This window comes from Pseudorasbora parva, chromosome 17, assembly GCF_024679245.1.
Source record: "Pseudorasbora parva isolate DD20220531a chromosome 17, ASM2467924v1, whole genome shotgun sequence".
In the NCBI taxonomy this organism is placed as follows: Eukaryota; Metazoa; Chordata; class Actinopteri; order Cypriniformes; family Gobionidae; genus Pseudorasbora; species Pseudorasbora parva.
Window position 1 is genome coordinate 43,822,918 of NC_090188.1, and position 17,529 is coordinate 43,840,446.

Consider the following 17,529-nt stretch of genomic DNA (forward strand, 5'->3'; position numbering starts at 1 on the left):
ATCTTAGACACTCAGTGATACGAACAGTAACGATGGCTTGACAATCTCAATCTCAGCAGAAATCAGCATCTTCTCCACATTAACAACACCAACCAAACTCTTCCAGTCTCAGAGACGACTACAGTGTGTGAGGACTGGGCTAAGAGTCAATTCAGCCAATCAAGAGCACAGGCATTATGCAAATGAGTTACAACAACAGTGTGTGAGTGTGGGGCAAAGAGATGCTGTACAGCCAATCAGGACCAGAGGCATGCATTATGCTAATTAGTTACAACTAAAGTGTGTGAGAGCAGGGCAAAGAGATGCTGTTCAGCCAATCAGGGCCAGAGGCAGCAATTATGCAAATGAGTTACAAACCTACACATTGAGAATGAATCACTTCTTTCATTTAGAAGACAAAAAGTCAATTTATGTGCACTTTGACTTTTGCAGAGCTTTAACCTTCAGAAACAGCTGCTATAGTACACTACACGAAAGGGAATATCTGAAAAAGCATAACAGAGGCACTTGTAATACAGAGGTACAAAATGTAATAAAATCTGAATGTTTCTTGTGTTTGTGCAGACTCAGGCCCGCTGCTCTCAGCTGCTGCTGTCGGTGTTCCAGCTCTCCTGCCGCAGTCTCTCCGCGCCCTTCATCCACGCTCTGGCTCCTCTACTGGTGGAGAAGCTGAAGAGCGTGGAGCATCTCCGCCCGTCCTCACCCGCTGAACTACAGGCCGTACAGGAAGGGGTTAAAGTGCTGGAGGGGCTTGTTGCCATGGCAGAGGAACACAACCGTAAGCCGATTGCTTTGGTTTGATCACGATATAGGCCTTTATCACAGCGGAAGTGTGTGTCGATCCTTCCTATTATGTTTATGTTAACTCCTAACTCCTAGAAAGGATTAGTTGCCTTTTAAATAAACTTTTGCTGATAGTTTCCTCACCCTCATGTCATCCCAGATGTCCATGTCTTTCTTTCCTCAGTGGAAAAGAAATGAAGGTTTTTGATGAAAACATTCCAGGGTTGTTCTCCATATAATGGACTTCAATGGGCCTCAAACGGCTCAAGGGCCAAATCTCAGTTTCAGTGCAGCTTCAAAACGACACCAGACGATGAATAAGGGTCTAATCTAGACAAACCATCTGTCACTCTGGGACTGGGTTCCTCCATCAATTTAGTTTAAAAAACAAGAATCAAAAATGACAGTGCGGAATCGATTATTGGAATCAACCCCATCGATTCTGGAACCAGGAATTGGAATCGATTCCAAAAATGTGCGTCCTCCAGATATGAGACAAACATCCTCAGTTTTGAAATGCATAAGTCTGCGAACATACTGCCGCTTTTTTTTTAGGTCTTATTTGGTGTCATTGTGTAGAATCCGAGCACCGTATCGCTAGCCTAGAAATCTAGACGCACCCTAGCGGCAGCAAATCTAATCTGCCCACGAGTGTCGTCTAGCAACTCTCATTACCCGTCTGAGCTGTAATCGCCTAACTCTTGCCGGGCCAATCACATCGTGTATAGAGTCGGTGGGCGGGGCAATAATGACGACGGCCGAGTTGCGTTTATTATTTTTTAGAAAAAATAATACTCCAGTAAAGCACAGATACTTAAAAAATGAACTTAAATACAGTACTCAAGGAAATGTACTTAGTTACTGTCCAGCTCTGTTGCATTGTAATGGGACTGGAAGTAGCGATACACTGCTTCACTTACCGAAGTGTGATAAAGGTCTATTAACACACTTTTCTACAGAAAATTTCAATTGAAAGTACAAAAATGAGCAGCTTCATGTGGAGTTATGATCCAGCTTCTCTCCTTCCAGGAGTCCAGTTACTGGCTCTGCTGGTTCCGACCCTCATCTCGTACCTGCTGGACGAGGCCAGCTTCTCCACGGCCTCCACCAGCTCCAAAGGCCTGCATGAGTTCGCCCTCCAGAACCTGATGCACATCGGCCCTCTTTACCCCGTCGCCTTCAAGACCGTCATCGGGGCGGCACCAGAACTCAAGACCCGGCTCGAGGCCGCCATCAGATCCAGGCAAGCCAACAGTAAAGCCAAGGCGGCGGCGAGACAACCTCAGCCCAGTGTGCAAGCGGCGCCCACCATCAAACTCAAGACCAGCTTCTTCTAGCCCTTCAGCTGAAGCTGTTTGTATAAAGTGAATAAAGGTTACAGTGACACTGTCATAAATCATAAAGGTCTGTTACAAGCATGAGTGCATCTTACTCGTTTTTATGGGCACTTTTGAAATGCACCTTAAAGGGATAGTTCACCCAAAAATGTAAATTCTGTCATCATTTACTCTCCATCATGTTGTTCCAAACCTGTGTGAGTTTCTTTCTTCTGCTGAACACAAATGAAGATATTTGGAAGAATGTTTGTATCCAAGCAGATAAAGCAACCATACCATTTCCCCTACTATTGTACTCAATGGTTGCTCTATTATTCTTCCGAATATCTTGTTTTGTGTTCAGCAGAAGAAAGAAACTCACTCAGGTTTGGAACAACGTGAGGGTGAGTAAATGATGACAGAATTTACATTTTTGGGTGAACGTATCCCTTAGTCAAAATTACTCACACAACACTGGTGTAGATCAAAATTCACACTTACCTGAATGTTTCCATGACCACATTCCCATGTTTTTTTTTTCCTTTCTTTCTTTTAACTGTTGCTTTTTATTATTTTCTGTCTGATCATAATTTAAACCTTGTATTATCATATTTATCACTTTCCAGAATTTCACGTGTTTTTTGGTAAATGTTGATCATTGTTTTAAGCGGCTGATTCTTCGAAGTATAAACCACTTGTGCTGTGAATGTCAGTGAAGCGACACAGATGTACTGAAGCTCTGTTTAAATGTAGTTGTGGTGTGTGAGTCTATTAAATATTTTAGAGTTGCTCAATGAGTTCTTGTTTGAGCTTTTAATGACTTGATTGTAATGTCTGCCTTTCATTGCCTGTCATTCATTAAGTAAAAATATGTAATATATGTACCATTGCCTGTCATTCATATCCACAAATAATGTCCCAATCGATAACCTTCCATAAGAGACTCAGTGGTTATTGTTGAGCTGCACTGCTGTTCTCATGTAATCAAGATAACCGGTGTAAAACAAATACAGGCGTGATTGCATTTTATATTGCAATTGCATTGGGATTAGTGTTTGGTGTAGGCTATCAGCACTGCGATTGACATGACCAATGAAATCTTAAGAATTGACCGCAATAATTAACTGTTTGGGGGGGGGGGGGGGGGGGAATAAGTTCCACCTGTGCAATAAGTCCATTCCTGACATTTCCTCACTACTAAATATTCCACGCTCAACTGTTAGTGGGATTAGAACAAAGGGGAAGCCATTGGGAACAACAGCAACTCAGCCATGGAGAGTTCAATCCCAGAGCGGGGTCAGCGCATGCTGAGGGTCACAGTGCGCAGAAGTCACCAACTTTCTGCAGAGTCAACAGCTCCAGACCTCCAGACTTCTGTGGCCTTCAGATGAGCTCAAGAACAGCGGAGAGAGCTTCATGGAATGGGTTTCCATGGCCGAGCAGCTCATCCAAGCCTTCTTCATCCAACCCGAGTCTGGGTTTGGCCGTCGCCAGGAGAACGGGACTTGTCTGACTGCATTGTGTCACGTGTGAAGTTTCTCCAAACTCAAATCCCTTCTTGCCCTGATGCTCAATTTGGCTGGATGGGCAACTCTAGGTTCTTGTCATGCCAAGCTTCTTCCCTTTAAAAGTGATTGAGGCCACTGTGGTCTATCAGATGGTGCTTTTCCACTGTGGGGTACGACTCGGCTCGCTTTACTTTGGCTCGGTTTGCTTTTGCACTGTAGTTTTGTCCTGCGTCAAGGTGGGTTGGATTATAAACTGATCGATATAGTTGCACCACTTCTACTGCTGTGACATCGTCATAAATGCAACACAAAGAAATAACACAGGAGCGATGGCCCATACAGATGGAGCGTTGTTCTCGATTCTTGGCATGTGGATGCTTTTCACTTTTTTCTATTTGGATAAAAAATATTTTTAAAAATCTCTATTTATTTTAATAATAATGAATTTTGTTTCACATCCTGCCCAATGATGTCCTAAAACAATGTTGATATTGAAGACTATAAACAAATATAGCGAATCTAATGTAGGCTATGCAACATATGTTCAGTAAGGGATAATGTACACCCAGAGTCTTGCGTCACTCTGAAGGGGTTTATTCTGCGATAATAACCGGCTGGGTGGACATTATCCCGCTTATTACACGGCTACTAGTCTCAAATAAATAATTATTAGACACAAAATAGTGTCTTGAGATTAAATATTTGATTAGCTCTTCCGCAAAGCTTCCGCGAAGTAAAACAGCTCCAGACTGCTTTAAGCCTTTATCTATCGCTGCTAAATGTTGAGAATGAATGCTGAAAGGGTTAGTTCAGCCAAAGATGAAACCAAGCCTCTGATTTACTCACCCTCAGGTCATTATAGGTGTTTATTACACGGCTCTGTGAAATACTTGATTCTGATTGGTCAATCGCGCATTCCAGCAGTATGTTATTTCCAGATAACACACACCGCTCATCCGGGTACTGCGAGTTATCTTGACCGGTTCTACTTCTGTGCTTAACGCTGGCGCCATCTTGTGGCTTAAACAGCCGTGGGTTACAATGGAAGACTTCAAGGCAGGTTTCCTTTATAAAGTTTTAAATATGGATATTTTTCTGACACAAACGCATCGATTGGAATCAGAAGGCTCTATTAACCCATCGGAGTCGTGTGGAGCACGTTATTTGACGGACAGCTGCATTTAATGGACTTCAGAAACAGCTCCAACTACTGCTGGGATTAACGTTAGCCTGGACTTTTTAAATATAACTCTGATTGTATTTGTCTGACAGAAGAATGTCATAAACACCTATAATGACCTGAGGGTGAGTAAATCATAGGCTTGGGTTCATCTTTGGCTGAACTAACCCTTTCAGCATTCACTCTCAACATTTAGCAGCGATAGATAAAGGCTTAAAGCAGTACGGAACTGTTTTTCTTCGCGGAAGCTTTGCGGAAGAGCTAATAAAATATTTAATCTCAAGACAATATTTAGTGTGTAATTTATTTGAGACTAGTAGCCGTGTAATAAGCAGGATAATGTCCACCCAGCCGGTTGTTATCGCAGAATAAACCCCTTCAGAGTGACGCTCCGCTTCGCCTCGGGGTCCTGATCACTCTGGAGGGGTTTATTCTGCGATAACAGCCGGCTGGGTGGACATTAGCCCTTACTTATGACATTCTTCTGTCAGACAATACAATCGGAGTTATATTTAAAAAGTCCAGGCTAACGTTAATCCCAGCAGTAGTTGGAGCTGTTTCTGAAGTCCATTAAATGCAGCTGTCCGTCAAATAACGTGCTCCACACGACTCCGATGGGTTAATAGAGCCTTCTGATTCCAATCGATGCGTTTAATATAATATAAAAATATCCATATTTAAAACTTTATAAAGGAAACCTGCTTAGAAGTCTTCCATTGTAACCCACGGCTGTTTAAGCCACAAGATGGCGCCAGCGTTAAGCACAGAAGTAGAGCCGGTCAAGATAACTCGCTGTACCCGGATGAGCGGTGTGTGTTATCTGGAAATAACGTACCGCTGGAATGCGCGATTGACCAATCAGAATCAAGTATTTCACAGAGCCGTGTAATAATAGGCGGTAAAACACGGCACTCTGTGCGGTAAATCAACAACAGCAGATTTAAAGGGGCGGTGAAATGCTGTTTCATGCATACTGATCTTTTTACACTGTTAAAGACTTGGAATCCCATACTAAACATAGACAAAGTTTCAAAAGTTAAGGTGGACGTTTGATGAGAGTATTTCTTTGTCAAAAATACTACTTCCGGTTAGTCATAAGTTTCGGCAAGTTTTTTGAGATCATGCGTCCCCTTTGACGTTAATGGGGGCGGAATTTCCTTGTATGGGCCTTACGGACAATTCTACCGGAAGCGCGTGAGAGAGAGCGAGGGAGAGAGCGAAAGCAACAGGCTACGCCCATCAAAGCGCTGGCTCGTAGGCTGCTGCACAGGTGATGTGCGTTTTTGGTTGCCAGACCAAGACAGTCCTGCACAGATTCCCCAAAAACCCGCGGTAAGGCAACAGTGGATGGAATTTGCTTTTCCGGATCAGCAACTGAGTTGCGCGAATGTTTATATCTGTTCACTGCATTTCGGTGCCGACTGTTTCATAAACAAGGCCCAGCTCGACGCCGGATTTTCCGATCGCCTAATGCTGAAGGATGGAGCAGTCCCAACGATAAAGGTCCCAACGTTAGAACCGCAGGCGGTGAGTGAGACTGCTTCAAATGTCTGTGTTTTTGCCTATGCTCATCAAGTAGCCCAAACATGATCACGTATAGTTAATTGATCAATGGAGCATGCGATGTGTAGTGCGTGTACATTTGTTTAGCTGGCCACTATATGTGTAACTTTATGTTTGTGTATTGTAAAAGCACTCCAAACAACAATACACAAAGAGGGGAGAAATATGTTGAACTAAATAAGCGCGCTTCTTCATTCAAATGCGCTACTATTCCGTGTCTTTCTATGTAAACACTAACTTAACCTGCCGTGCAAAACCAGTCCGCTTACTGTCTACACAAACCACGCGTAAACACACACACACACACACGTGCACAACTGCACTTCCCACATGTACACCTTCAAAGACAAAAATACGACGATATAATTCAAGTATAAATATGTAAATAACACAAGTCGCTCAGCATATTATATAGTTAGTGTATAACTTGTACCACATAGAGACGTCCTGCTCTAGTCGTTTTTGCTGCTGCTCCTGTTCAACTGCAGCCTCTGGGTCTGATTCCGGATCATAGATGTATGGCTGGATCTGATTAAAAGCCATATTTTTATTTTGAATAAAGTTTTTTTCCCGCTGTTAGGGATGACACAGCTTTACGACGCACTCGACTCAACACAATAGCAGCGGCGCACACGTCATTATTTAGCTCCGCTCACACGACACGCCCCCACCCGCTCGGCTTTTTCCGGAAAGACTCGGAACAGCGCATCTTTCTTATATAATTATAAAAAAAATAAAGACTTTTCGGAGATATGCAGGATGCAATGCTACTCTATAGGTACTCAAGATTGACATGACACTGACTGAAACTGAGTGTTTCACCCCCCCTTTAAACAATAAGACGAACTGTGTTGAGCAGGAGAACAATCATTAGTTTCTGTCCATTAATGATCCAAACAGTGTCTAACAAAACACATCAGATATTAAAGCGGCGATAGTGTTGCCATGGTTACTACACTATAACACCAGACCATAACACAGCGGAGATGATGTCACTGATAGGCCACACACACACACACACACACACACACACACAGGCCGTGTCCTGGTTAAAATGAAAAATTTCTTTGGATTTAAACATTCTTGGAAACATTTGTTATAATGTAAGTACACAAGTCAACAAAATATATAACACTGTTCTAGTGGTTATTGGATATTTTTATCCCAAAATCGTACATATTGTGCTTTTAATGCTTAATGTTAAATGCTTAACGTATACATTTATTTGTATCATATTAACAGCTGTGTGCATTATTATGACACAAATCAGAGCGATTGAGCCGATCACTGAATGGTTCTCACGGCCTCATTTCCATCACCTGCGCTTCATGTCCTGTTTGTCTGTTCAATAACCTGAGTGTTCATTCAGCCACGGCGAGCTCTCGTTAGCTGAGCTCCGTTTCCTGGGTTTCCTGCTATTGTAGCTTTGATTATGGCTCTAATCTGCAGCTCTTCTGTGTACATGATTGCTTTTTGGATTTGGTGTCTTGTTTTGTGGATTGTTGTGATGTGTTTTGATCCTTAAGTTGGGTCAAAACACAATCCATGACACAGGACACAATATTTGGTGCTTTGTATTCTAATGTTGCACATGTAACGTGTAAAATACACACACACACACACACAAGCGGTCTCATGTTAATCTTGAGTATCGATAGAGTAGTGTTGATCCTTCATATCTCCCAAGAGTCTTTAGTTTATCATATTTATATAAGACAGATGAACCGATTCTTTCTGAAAACAGTAGAGTCTGTGGAGGCGTGTAGTGGGCGGAGGTAAAGATACACACACACACACACGTTGTGTTTTTGTTAATTGTGGGGACTTTCCATTGGCGTGATGGATTTTACACTGTACAAACTTTACATTCTATCCCCCTATACTGCCCCTAGCCCTAAATCTACGCAACACACACACACACACACACACACACACACACACACACACACACATTTGATGCAGTTTCACTCTCCGCCTGCGGTTTCCATTCATGACCGGGAACAAACACACACACAAACTTGCAGAACTCCAGAAACACAAACTACATTCACTGTTCCCTTAATGCTGTGTTATTTGGGAAGCTGAACAAGGTGCTCCTTCCCTCACACCAGAAACACAAACACACTTCTGTTAGTGACATTGTTGATCTCATGTCTAAAAACACAACGCCATCGCTGTTGATGGCTCCCGTAACCCCAACCAAGCTGTTGATGGATGCACTCTAGCTCTCGCTTTGTGTGTGTGTGTGTGTGTGTGTGTGTGTGTGTGTGTGTGTGTGTGTGTGTGTGTGTGTGTGTGTGTGTGTGTGTGTGTGCTCATCCAGAAGAAGTGCCCATATAAGGATTTCCTCCCTTTATGATACAGAGACATATTCGGAAAAAAACTTTCCGAAACTAGTTTGAATCCTGAAGGAGTGTATTTAGCACATTACAATATATTACAGTAAAATTATTCTACTAAATTCTATAGTGTTTTTTAACCACACTCACCTAATAGATTATTGGGAATGCCTGTTCAATTTCTCATTAATGCAATTATCTAATCAGCCAATCACATGGCAGTTCTTCAGTGCATTTGGGAGTGTGGTCCTGGTCAAGACAATCTCCTGAACTCCAAACTGAATGTCAGAATGGGAAAGAAAGGTGATTTAAGCCGTTTTGAGCGTGGCATGGTTGTTGGTGCCAGACGGGCCGGTCTGAGTATTTCACAATCTGCTCAGTTACTGGGATTTACACACACAACCATTTCTAGGGTTTACAAAGAATGGTGTGAGAAGGGAAGAGCATCCAGTCTGCAGCAGTCCTGTGGGAGAAAATGCCTTGTTGATGCTCGAGGTCAGAGGAGAATGGGCCGACTGATTCAAGCTGATAGAAGAGCAACTTTGACTGAAATAACCACTCGTTACATCCGAGGTATGCAGCAAAGCATTTGTGAAGCCACAACACACACACACAACTTGAGGCGGATGGGCTACACCAGCAGAAGACCCCACCGGGTACCACTCATCTCCACTACAAATAGGAAAAAGAGGCGACAATTTGCACAAGCTCACCAAAATTGGACAGTTGAAGACTGGTCTGATGAGCCTCGATTTCTGTTGAGCCATTCAGATGGTAGAGTCAGAATTTGGCGTAAACAGAATGAGAACATGGATCCATCATGCCTTGTTCCCACTGTGCAGGCTGGTGGTGGTGGTGTAATGGTGTGGGGGATGTTTTCTTGGCACACTTTAGGCCCCTTAGTGCCGATTGGGCATCGTTTAAATGCCACGGCCTACCTGAGCATTGTTTCTGACCATGTCCATCCCTTTATGACCACCATGTCCCCATCCTCTGATGGCTACTTCCAGCAGGATAATGCACCATGTCACAAAGCTACAATCATTTCAGATTGGTTTCTTGAACATGCCAATGAGTTGACTGAACTAAAATGGCCGCCACAGTCTCCAGATCTCAACCCAATAGAGCATCTTTGGGATGTGGTGGAACGGGAGCTTCGTGCCCTGGATGTGCATCCCACAAATCTCCATCAACTGCAAGATGCTCTCCTATCAATATGGGCCAACATTTCTAAAGAATGCTTTCAGCAGCTTGATGATCAATGCCATGTAGAATTAAGGCAGTTCTGGAGGAGAAAGGGGGTCAAACACAGTATTAGTGTGTGTTCCTAATACTCCTTTGGGTGAGTGTAGTAAATATACTACAGTAAATTAAGAAAGTGATGTAAATGCTATAATATACTACAATTTATTGTAGTGTTTTTACTTTAGTATGGTTAAAAAACACTACAGTATTTACTACAGTGATTTTACTATACTATTTTTACATGTGGGTGGCTGCTCAGATCCTAGAGGACATTAATGCATTGAAACAATATGGACTCGAGTATATGACATTAAACACTGAGCTATTAAAATCTGAGCACAATGCCTGGCATGAGTGGGATTATTGAGCAGCCGGTGGAGGGAGACACAGACACATCCTGCCCTTCCTTGAGCCCAAGCAACAAACTCCTCAAACTCCTGCAGCGGGAAACAACCTGCACACCGCTCCCACATTCCTGCCGAGGCTGTGACGTCACGAAGCCTTCCTCAAACATCTGTGGCATTCCAACCCGGACATCAGACCCTCATCATCCTCCGGACGGAGCGCGTCTTACAGCAGCGCAGGTGAGTTTACCGCATGTTATCATAAATATGGATTATTATATGAGCTGGGATACAATGCAGTTTGATCATTTTATTTTGCACAAACATACGAGCATCCTTTATTAAAAGTGAGTGGTGTTAAAAAGTGATGCGTTCTGGCTTTGAAGTGAATTCATAAAACAGCTCCTGTGCAGAAACAGATCATATTTCAGCGCAGTTATTGGTCGTCTGATTTCTGAATGCGTTGGGTTAAGTGTAATCGCATGCATTATCAGTAGCACTTTTCTCGAGAAGTATGCAGGGCATGAGCTCTGACTGGAGCTGAGCCAATGACAGCAGAATGAAATGTTCTCACATGTCCACCAATGATGTAACTACAGGTGTGGATGCTGTGTTGGTTTGTTTAACTCGTTTAGAGCCGGCATGATGTTGGGAATCCTCCTGCTAATAACAGCGGTCGCCTGTGCGGTTTCTCAAGAGGCGGAAGAGCTGGTTTCATACACGGCAAGTGCATTATTTACATGTAGATGATGAGTGATTAATCACACACAAAGTACAACATTCAAGTCAACCAATCAGATTTTAGAGTTTAGGCTTACACCCTGGTGCTTCTGCATCAGTGTCCTTGACCGTCATTTCCCTCTGATTTCCAGGGGGAGTTACGGGTAGAGTTAGGTTTAGGTGTGGGATAGGGTTAAGAATAAATTTGATGCTGATCCAGGAACAAAATTAGCATGACCATTAATTGCCTGATCAGGTTTATTTGCTCTAATCACCATAGTTATTTGAGATAACTGTAATTAAAAATTACAATGTTACAATTTTGCATTTTAGAATTACATTTTGCCATCCGAATAAGGGAATTTTAAACGAGTAAAGAAATGCAGGGTTTTTATAAGGTGCTTAAAGTGCTTTAAATGGACTTTTCGAGATTTAAGTCACGGACTTATTTACAAAGAGGTGCTTAACTCATTTAAAGACAATACACAGGTATATCTCAATATATTAAAATGTTGTGGTAAAGTTAATTTATTTCGGTAATTCAACTTAAAAGGTTAAACTAATATATTATATATTAATTACATCTCATTAGATGCAAAGTGAGATATTTCAAGCCTTTATTTGTTATAATTTTGATGATTATGGCTTGAAAATCCCACATTCAAAATAAAAAAAACAATGAGAATATTACGTTATGTAGTAGGATTTTAAATACAGAAATGTCAACCCTGTGATATAATTTTATGTTGCGTTCCTGGCAGGTTTTTGAGCCTATACATTATGACTTCAAACCACGACTCACGACTTTGTAGCGTTCCAAGCAAAGTCCCGGCAAACTGCCGGAGCACGAGGAATTGTGGAAGTGAGATGTAAACAAAACATGGCGGACTGTACAGTGCTTATGCTCATTTACAATCATTTCTACCGCCAAAGTCACTCTTTTTTTATTTGAGGGGAAACAGAAGATAAAAAATGGCGCATAAGGCGAGAGAAGCTATTATACCTTTTATTTTACATTATTTGTATATTTGGAAATGTAGTTGGTATTAATTTATTCTTGCACTCAATGGACTAGAAACCAACGCTAGCAAAGCTGTGGATAATGCATAACATTTGTGGATAAATATATATATATATATATTTATGTATGACTTCCATAAACACTGCATCCGTAGGGGCTGCCATTGTTGTTTTGCGGGCTATGTGACGTCAGAACTCGTAACTGGAAGTACATTGATCTAGTATAAGTTCAAGGGTGGGAAATCATGGGTTTGACTGCTGTTCTAGTTCACTTTCACAGATAGGAGGTTGGAAAAACATGGTTTACGGGTTGCCTGGAAGGCGGCATAAGGATAATCATGCACATGTACTCAGTTAGTTTGAGCCCCTTTTGCATGAATGAATGCCTCAGTGTGGCATGGCATGGATGTTCTCAGCCGGTGGCACTGCTGAAGTGTTATGAAGACCAGGCTTTCAGCTCTTCTATTCGCTCTCATGTCTCATCTTCCTCTTGGCAATGCCCTATAGATTCTCTATGGGCTTCAGGACAGTTGTGTTTGCTGGCCAGCTCTTTCTGCTAACACGTTTGAGGAGGGGTGAAAGGGTGCCATCCGAATGTGCTGAATTCCATTCTTTTTCATGAATGCTGCAAAATCAGCAGTTGTAAAACAAGGTACATTGTCAGATACCAACATCTGTGGCAGTCCGAACACACTAATACTTTGCGTGAGCTTTTCTATAGTCATTTGGGAGGTGGCGGTCGTTGCTGGGTACACATTCATCCACTTTGAGTGTGAGTCAATGACAATTAGAATGCCCAGTGTAGTCAACATGTATTCTAGACCAGGGAGATGATGGCAGATGCTGAAGGTGACTTTTTAAATTGCTGACACACTTCACACACTTGAGCCTCTTGCTCCACATCCCTGTCCATGTTGGGCCACAAAAAATAAGATTGGGGTAATCCTTTCATTTTCGACACCTGTGTGGGTCTGGTGAAGTATTTTTAACAACATCTCTCTCCCCTTTGTAATGATAAACAGCTCTAGCTCCTCATAACTCACAACCATCCCTGACACTTAGCTCCGTTCTCCTCTGATGATAAAGCTGCAACTCAGGCTCTAACACTAAAAGCCATCCCCTCTGGATCTACTCAAGCACCCTGGACAGCATTACATCACGAGCGGTCCAACGTCTAATTTTAGGAGCATCCACAGGTGCATCACCTAATACATTCAGCATTAGCACTTGTTTAGTTCTTCTCTCCTCCATCGTCTCTTCCATGATGGGTAGCCTGCTTAAAGCATCCGCACAGACATTAGCCTTGCCAGGCCTAGAACCATGTTAAAGTTGTAGGCACTCAGGAGCACGGCCCACCTCTGCACTCGGGGAGAGTCCATCTGGGGAATGGGTTTCTTCTCATTAAAGAGTGAAATTAATGGATTGTGGCCTGTGCAGATAGTACATGACCTCCCATTCCAAAACTACTGCAAGTCCCTCTTTATCTAGTTGAGAGTATTTTTTTTCTGCAGCTGACAGTGTGCGAGACATGAAACTTAGTGGTTGTTCGCTGCCATCCTCCAATCTGTGCGATAACACCGCCCCTACCCTGTAGGGTGATGCATCACATGCTAAAACTAAATCTCTGTCTGCCGAATAATGTATCAGGACATTCGCAGAATGCAGCAACATCTTTGAATGCTGGAAGGCCTCTTCCTGTTCTGTCATCCCCTCCCAGTGCTTCCCTTTTTTAAAAGCTCATTCAGTGGTGCCAGGCAGGTCGCTTATTTTGGGAGAAATTGTCCATAGTAGTTTAATAACCGCAGGTAGGCCTTTAGTTCTGACACATTAGATGGAGCTGGGGCATCTACAATCGCCCTCACTTTCTTTTCCACGGGCTGTAGACCTGAGCGTTCACTTTATGACCAAGATACTCAACGTCATCCTGCAAGAACACGCACTTCTCTCTTTTGAGTCTCAGCCCAGCCTCGTCCAGCTTCTGCAACACTGCCCAAAGGTTTTTAAGTGGTCTGCCGTATCCATGCCTGTTATCAAGATATCATCCAAATAAAACGACTACTTCAGGAATCCCCTGCAGCTGATGCCACTCCGAAAGGTAACCTCTGGTAGGTGAACAGATCTTGCTGTGTATTTATTGTCAAATACTTTTGAGACTCCTCATCAACAACCACATGCTGGTAGGCATGATTTATGTCCAATTTAGAGAACTTTTTACCTCCAGACAGTGTGTTACACAGACCCTCCACGCGGGGTATTGTGTACTGCTATAGGGATGCTGCTCTATTAAAAGACAACTTAGTGGAGCCATCAGTCTTCAGAATTGGCACCACAGGGTTAGCCCACTCAGAGTACTTTACGGGCCGGATAACCTGCTCCTTTTGCAGCGGATTATCTCCTCATCCACTTTAGCTCGCGTTGCATAGGGCACTGACCTGGGGCGGAAAAACCTAGGCACTGCATCTGGGGAAACATGACTTTTAGCTTGAACCCCTCTCAATGTCCCCAGGCCCTCTTTAAAGACTTCACTGTGTTTCACCAGCACCCTGCGCAATAAATCATCTTCTGTTCGAATCTGCAGTACTTTGTCATTTTTAATCTGGTCCCAAGATAATTTTAATTCTGATAACCAGCCTCTCCCCAGCAGGTTTGGACCCCTGCCAGCCACTACCACCACAGGGAGCATTTTCTTTTGCTCTTGCGCTTGGTACTCTACTGTCACCTGGCAAGTGCCTCTCACTTTGATTGGTTGTCCCGTATAAGTTTCCAGTTTAATTTCAGTTGGTCTTAGTTTTGTGTTCCTTTCACTCTTTCTCAATTCCTTGAATGTTTCCTCATTCAAAATGGTAAGACTACATCCAGTGTATATTTCTAGTTTCACCTTTGTGCCTATCCATTTGCATGTCCACTGTATATGGCTGCACTTTAGTTGGATTTTTACTGTTAACTTTGCCTATTCCTTAATGCAACCCAGTGTGAATGTGTTAGAATCACCACTGTCACTTTCCTCCACTTTATTGGTACAATAACGTCGTTTTGCGCTCCCTTTAACCATGCTGTCTCTCTCTCCCTCTACTGGCCGTTTTACCCTTATTCCTGCAAGCTTGTGATATGTGACCAATTTTACCACATGCGTGACACTTCTCTGTTTTAAACCTACAGTCAGGCAAAATGTGATAAGTTCCTTTGCATCTGTAACATGACTCTCTTGATGCACTGGCTTGCATTTCTTGTTCTCGGTTCACTCGGCTGTCAGCTGTGCTGCTACTGCGCAACTTGTGACATGCCGCTGCTGAACTGTTATTTCACAGGTCCTGATCATTTTTATCCGATTAAAGTGCTATTTTTAGCGCATTATCAAAGGTCAAATTTTGTTCTGATATCAACCGTCTCTGGATTTGTTTGTCATTACCTCCTCAAACAAGTCTGTCTCTCAGCATCTGTTGCAGCGTTTCACCATAATTGCAATCCTGTTATTTTTGCGCACTTCAGCCACAAATTCAGTGATTGTCTCATCCGGCCTCCTTAAGCGAGAGTCAAACTTGAATCGCTGAACTATCTCGCTTGGCTTTGGGTTGAAATGGTTCTTTAACAAGTCCAACAAGTGAGCATATGACTTAGATTTAGGCTTATCAGGGCTCAGCAAATTTCTTATTAAACTGTACGTTTTGGAACCCACCATGCTCAGAAGGATGGCTCTTTGCTTCTTGGTATTGTCAATACTATTTGCTTCAACAACAAAAAAATCCAAAATCTAACTGCACTCTTCCCAGGACTGTGTTTTCTCATCAAATGTCCCTGCTGGAAAAACAAATAGTTTGTTGGTTTTAGAGGAAGTTTGGACACTTTTTTTAGCTGACCAAGTGGGGAGACCAGCTGAACACCAGCATTGCCTAGGCTGGTTTTAGCTGATTTTTCCCAGCAGGGGTGGTAGGGTAGCTTGACAAGCCTGACCCACATCAAGATGTTTGGTCTGGAAACTCCCCATTGACGGCTCAATCTGAGGGGCGGATAAACAGTTGTCTGTCAAACTCCCTCTGCACACGATAGGATAGCGCTACACCAACCAGAGCAATGAAGGTGAAGCAGAGCTCGCTGACAGATTAAACATTCGCCGTATCCGGTCGGCTAAACTCGAACACATCTTCCCTTTTTAAGAATGACTTCAGTGCCGTTCTTTGTTCTTTTCTCAGAGAAAAGCTTAACTCCAAGTCTTCCAGAGTCGCGGTCAAAGCTGATTCGAAAGACCGCCGTTCACCAGTTTCTGTGTTTACTAGAAGCACGCAAACGCAACTCGGCCGTCGTCATTATGGCCCCGCCCACCGACGCTATACACGATGTGATTGGCCCGACCAGATTGAGAGGAATACAGCTCAGAATGGTTTTGAGAGTTCCTAGACGACACTCACGGGCAGATTAGATTTGCTGCCTCTAGGGCGCGTCTAGATTTCTAGGCTAGTGGTAGGGCAGAAAAAACTTCATATGAAATGATCCTGACAGGTCTATTTACATACATCTAAATAACAGATATGATGTTTTTGTTCTTACAGCTCATACATGTGTAAAAGATTCTCACACAGTGATGTTTTATATTCACAGCAGTGCACAGAAGGCTATGAATATGATCCCATTAAAGAGGTATGCAAAGGTAATAAAATAACATTGTTGATTTAATATTCTCTCTGGCCTTTTATGGCCAACTGTTGTCTTTGTGTCTATTTCTGTCGTGATTTCAAAGCCTAACTCCGGTTCATGTCCGTGAGCAGATATTGACGAGTGTGCACTCGTCTCTGATGCCTGTAAAGGGGGCATGAAGTGCATAAACCACTATGGCGGATACCTCTGCCTCCCTCAGAACGCTCAGATCTTTGTCAGTAATGGGGACGAGCCGTCTCAGCCCACTGACCCTGTGAACACACAGACCCGCTCAAACCACAGAGCCGGAGACGCTCAGTGTTCGTCTGGATTCACACGGGATGAGCAGAACTTCTGTCAAGGTAAGCCATTGACCTTCATATAAGAGCGGTATGCATATCGTATGTCTAAAAGACCCGCTCACTGAGGAAAGCACCGGTTCAGTGCGTCAGGACAGATGCCTTGCTGCCATACAACAATAGAGTAATGCCTGAAATCTGCATGAATTCTCAATGTTTAAAGTTCAAGACTTCCGAGCTGAAGGCACGGTATGGGCTGGCTGTCGAGGGAACTCTTTTTTCCCAACATTGATTCCCAGAAAACAGCAACATTTCAGGATTTTATACCGAAAGGTTCTGAACTAAAAGGTTGGGTTAAACTTTACTGTAAGGTGTCTGTTACATTGTAGTTATAATGAACTACATGCACTTACTATAGAGTCAGGCTTAGATTTGGGTTTGGTTTAGGGTTAGGTGCATGTAATTATGCATCATTTATAATCATCTTTATTTTATGGTGCCTTTGTTACAGTGTAATTATATATTTAAGTACTGTGCAATAATAATTACTGTTAGATTAGGGTTTAGTTTAGGGTTAGTT

The 17,529-nt window shown here is 42.9% G+C and overlaps 2 protein-coding genes across 2 annotated transcripts in view; both read left to right on the forward strand.

Annotated features, from left to right (window-relative positions):
- heatr5b (HEAT repeat containing 5B) overlaps positions 1–2,484 on the forward strand; it is a 65,084-nt gene extending 62,600 nt beyond the window's left edge. The window contains exons 33-34 of the mRNA XM_067422269.1: positions 565–778; positions 1,813–2,484. Coding sequence (XP_067278370.1) covers positions 565–778; positions 1,813–2,120 — 522 coding nt within the window. The 3' untranslated portion in view covers positions 2,121–2,484. The remainder of the gene's footprint in view (positions 1–564; positions 779–1,812) is intronic.
- Positions 2,485–10,039: 7,555 nt separating this feature from the next.
- The window catches only part of efemp1 (EGF containing fibulin extracellular matrix protein 1), a 23,102-nt gene continuing 15,612 nt past the window's right edge, over positions 10,040–17,529 (forward strand). Inside the window, exons 1-4 of the mRNA XM_067422000.1 lie at positions 10,040–10,518; positions 10,914–11,001; positions 16,615–16,663; positions 16,782–17,012. Of these exons, the coding sequence (XP_067278101.1) occupies positions 10,921–11,001; positions 16,615–16,663; positions 16,782–17,012 (361 nt within the window). The 5' untranslated portion in view covers positions 10,040–10,518; positions 10,914–10,920. The remainder of the gene's footprint in view (positions 10,519–10,913; positions 11,002–16,614; positions 16,664–16,781; positions 17,013–17,529) is intronic.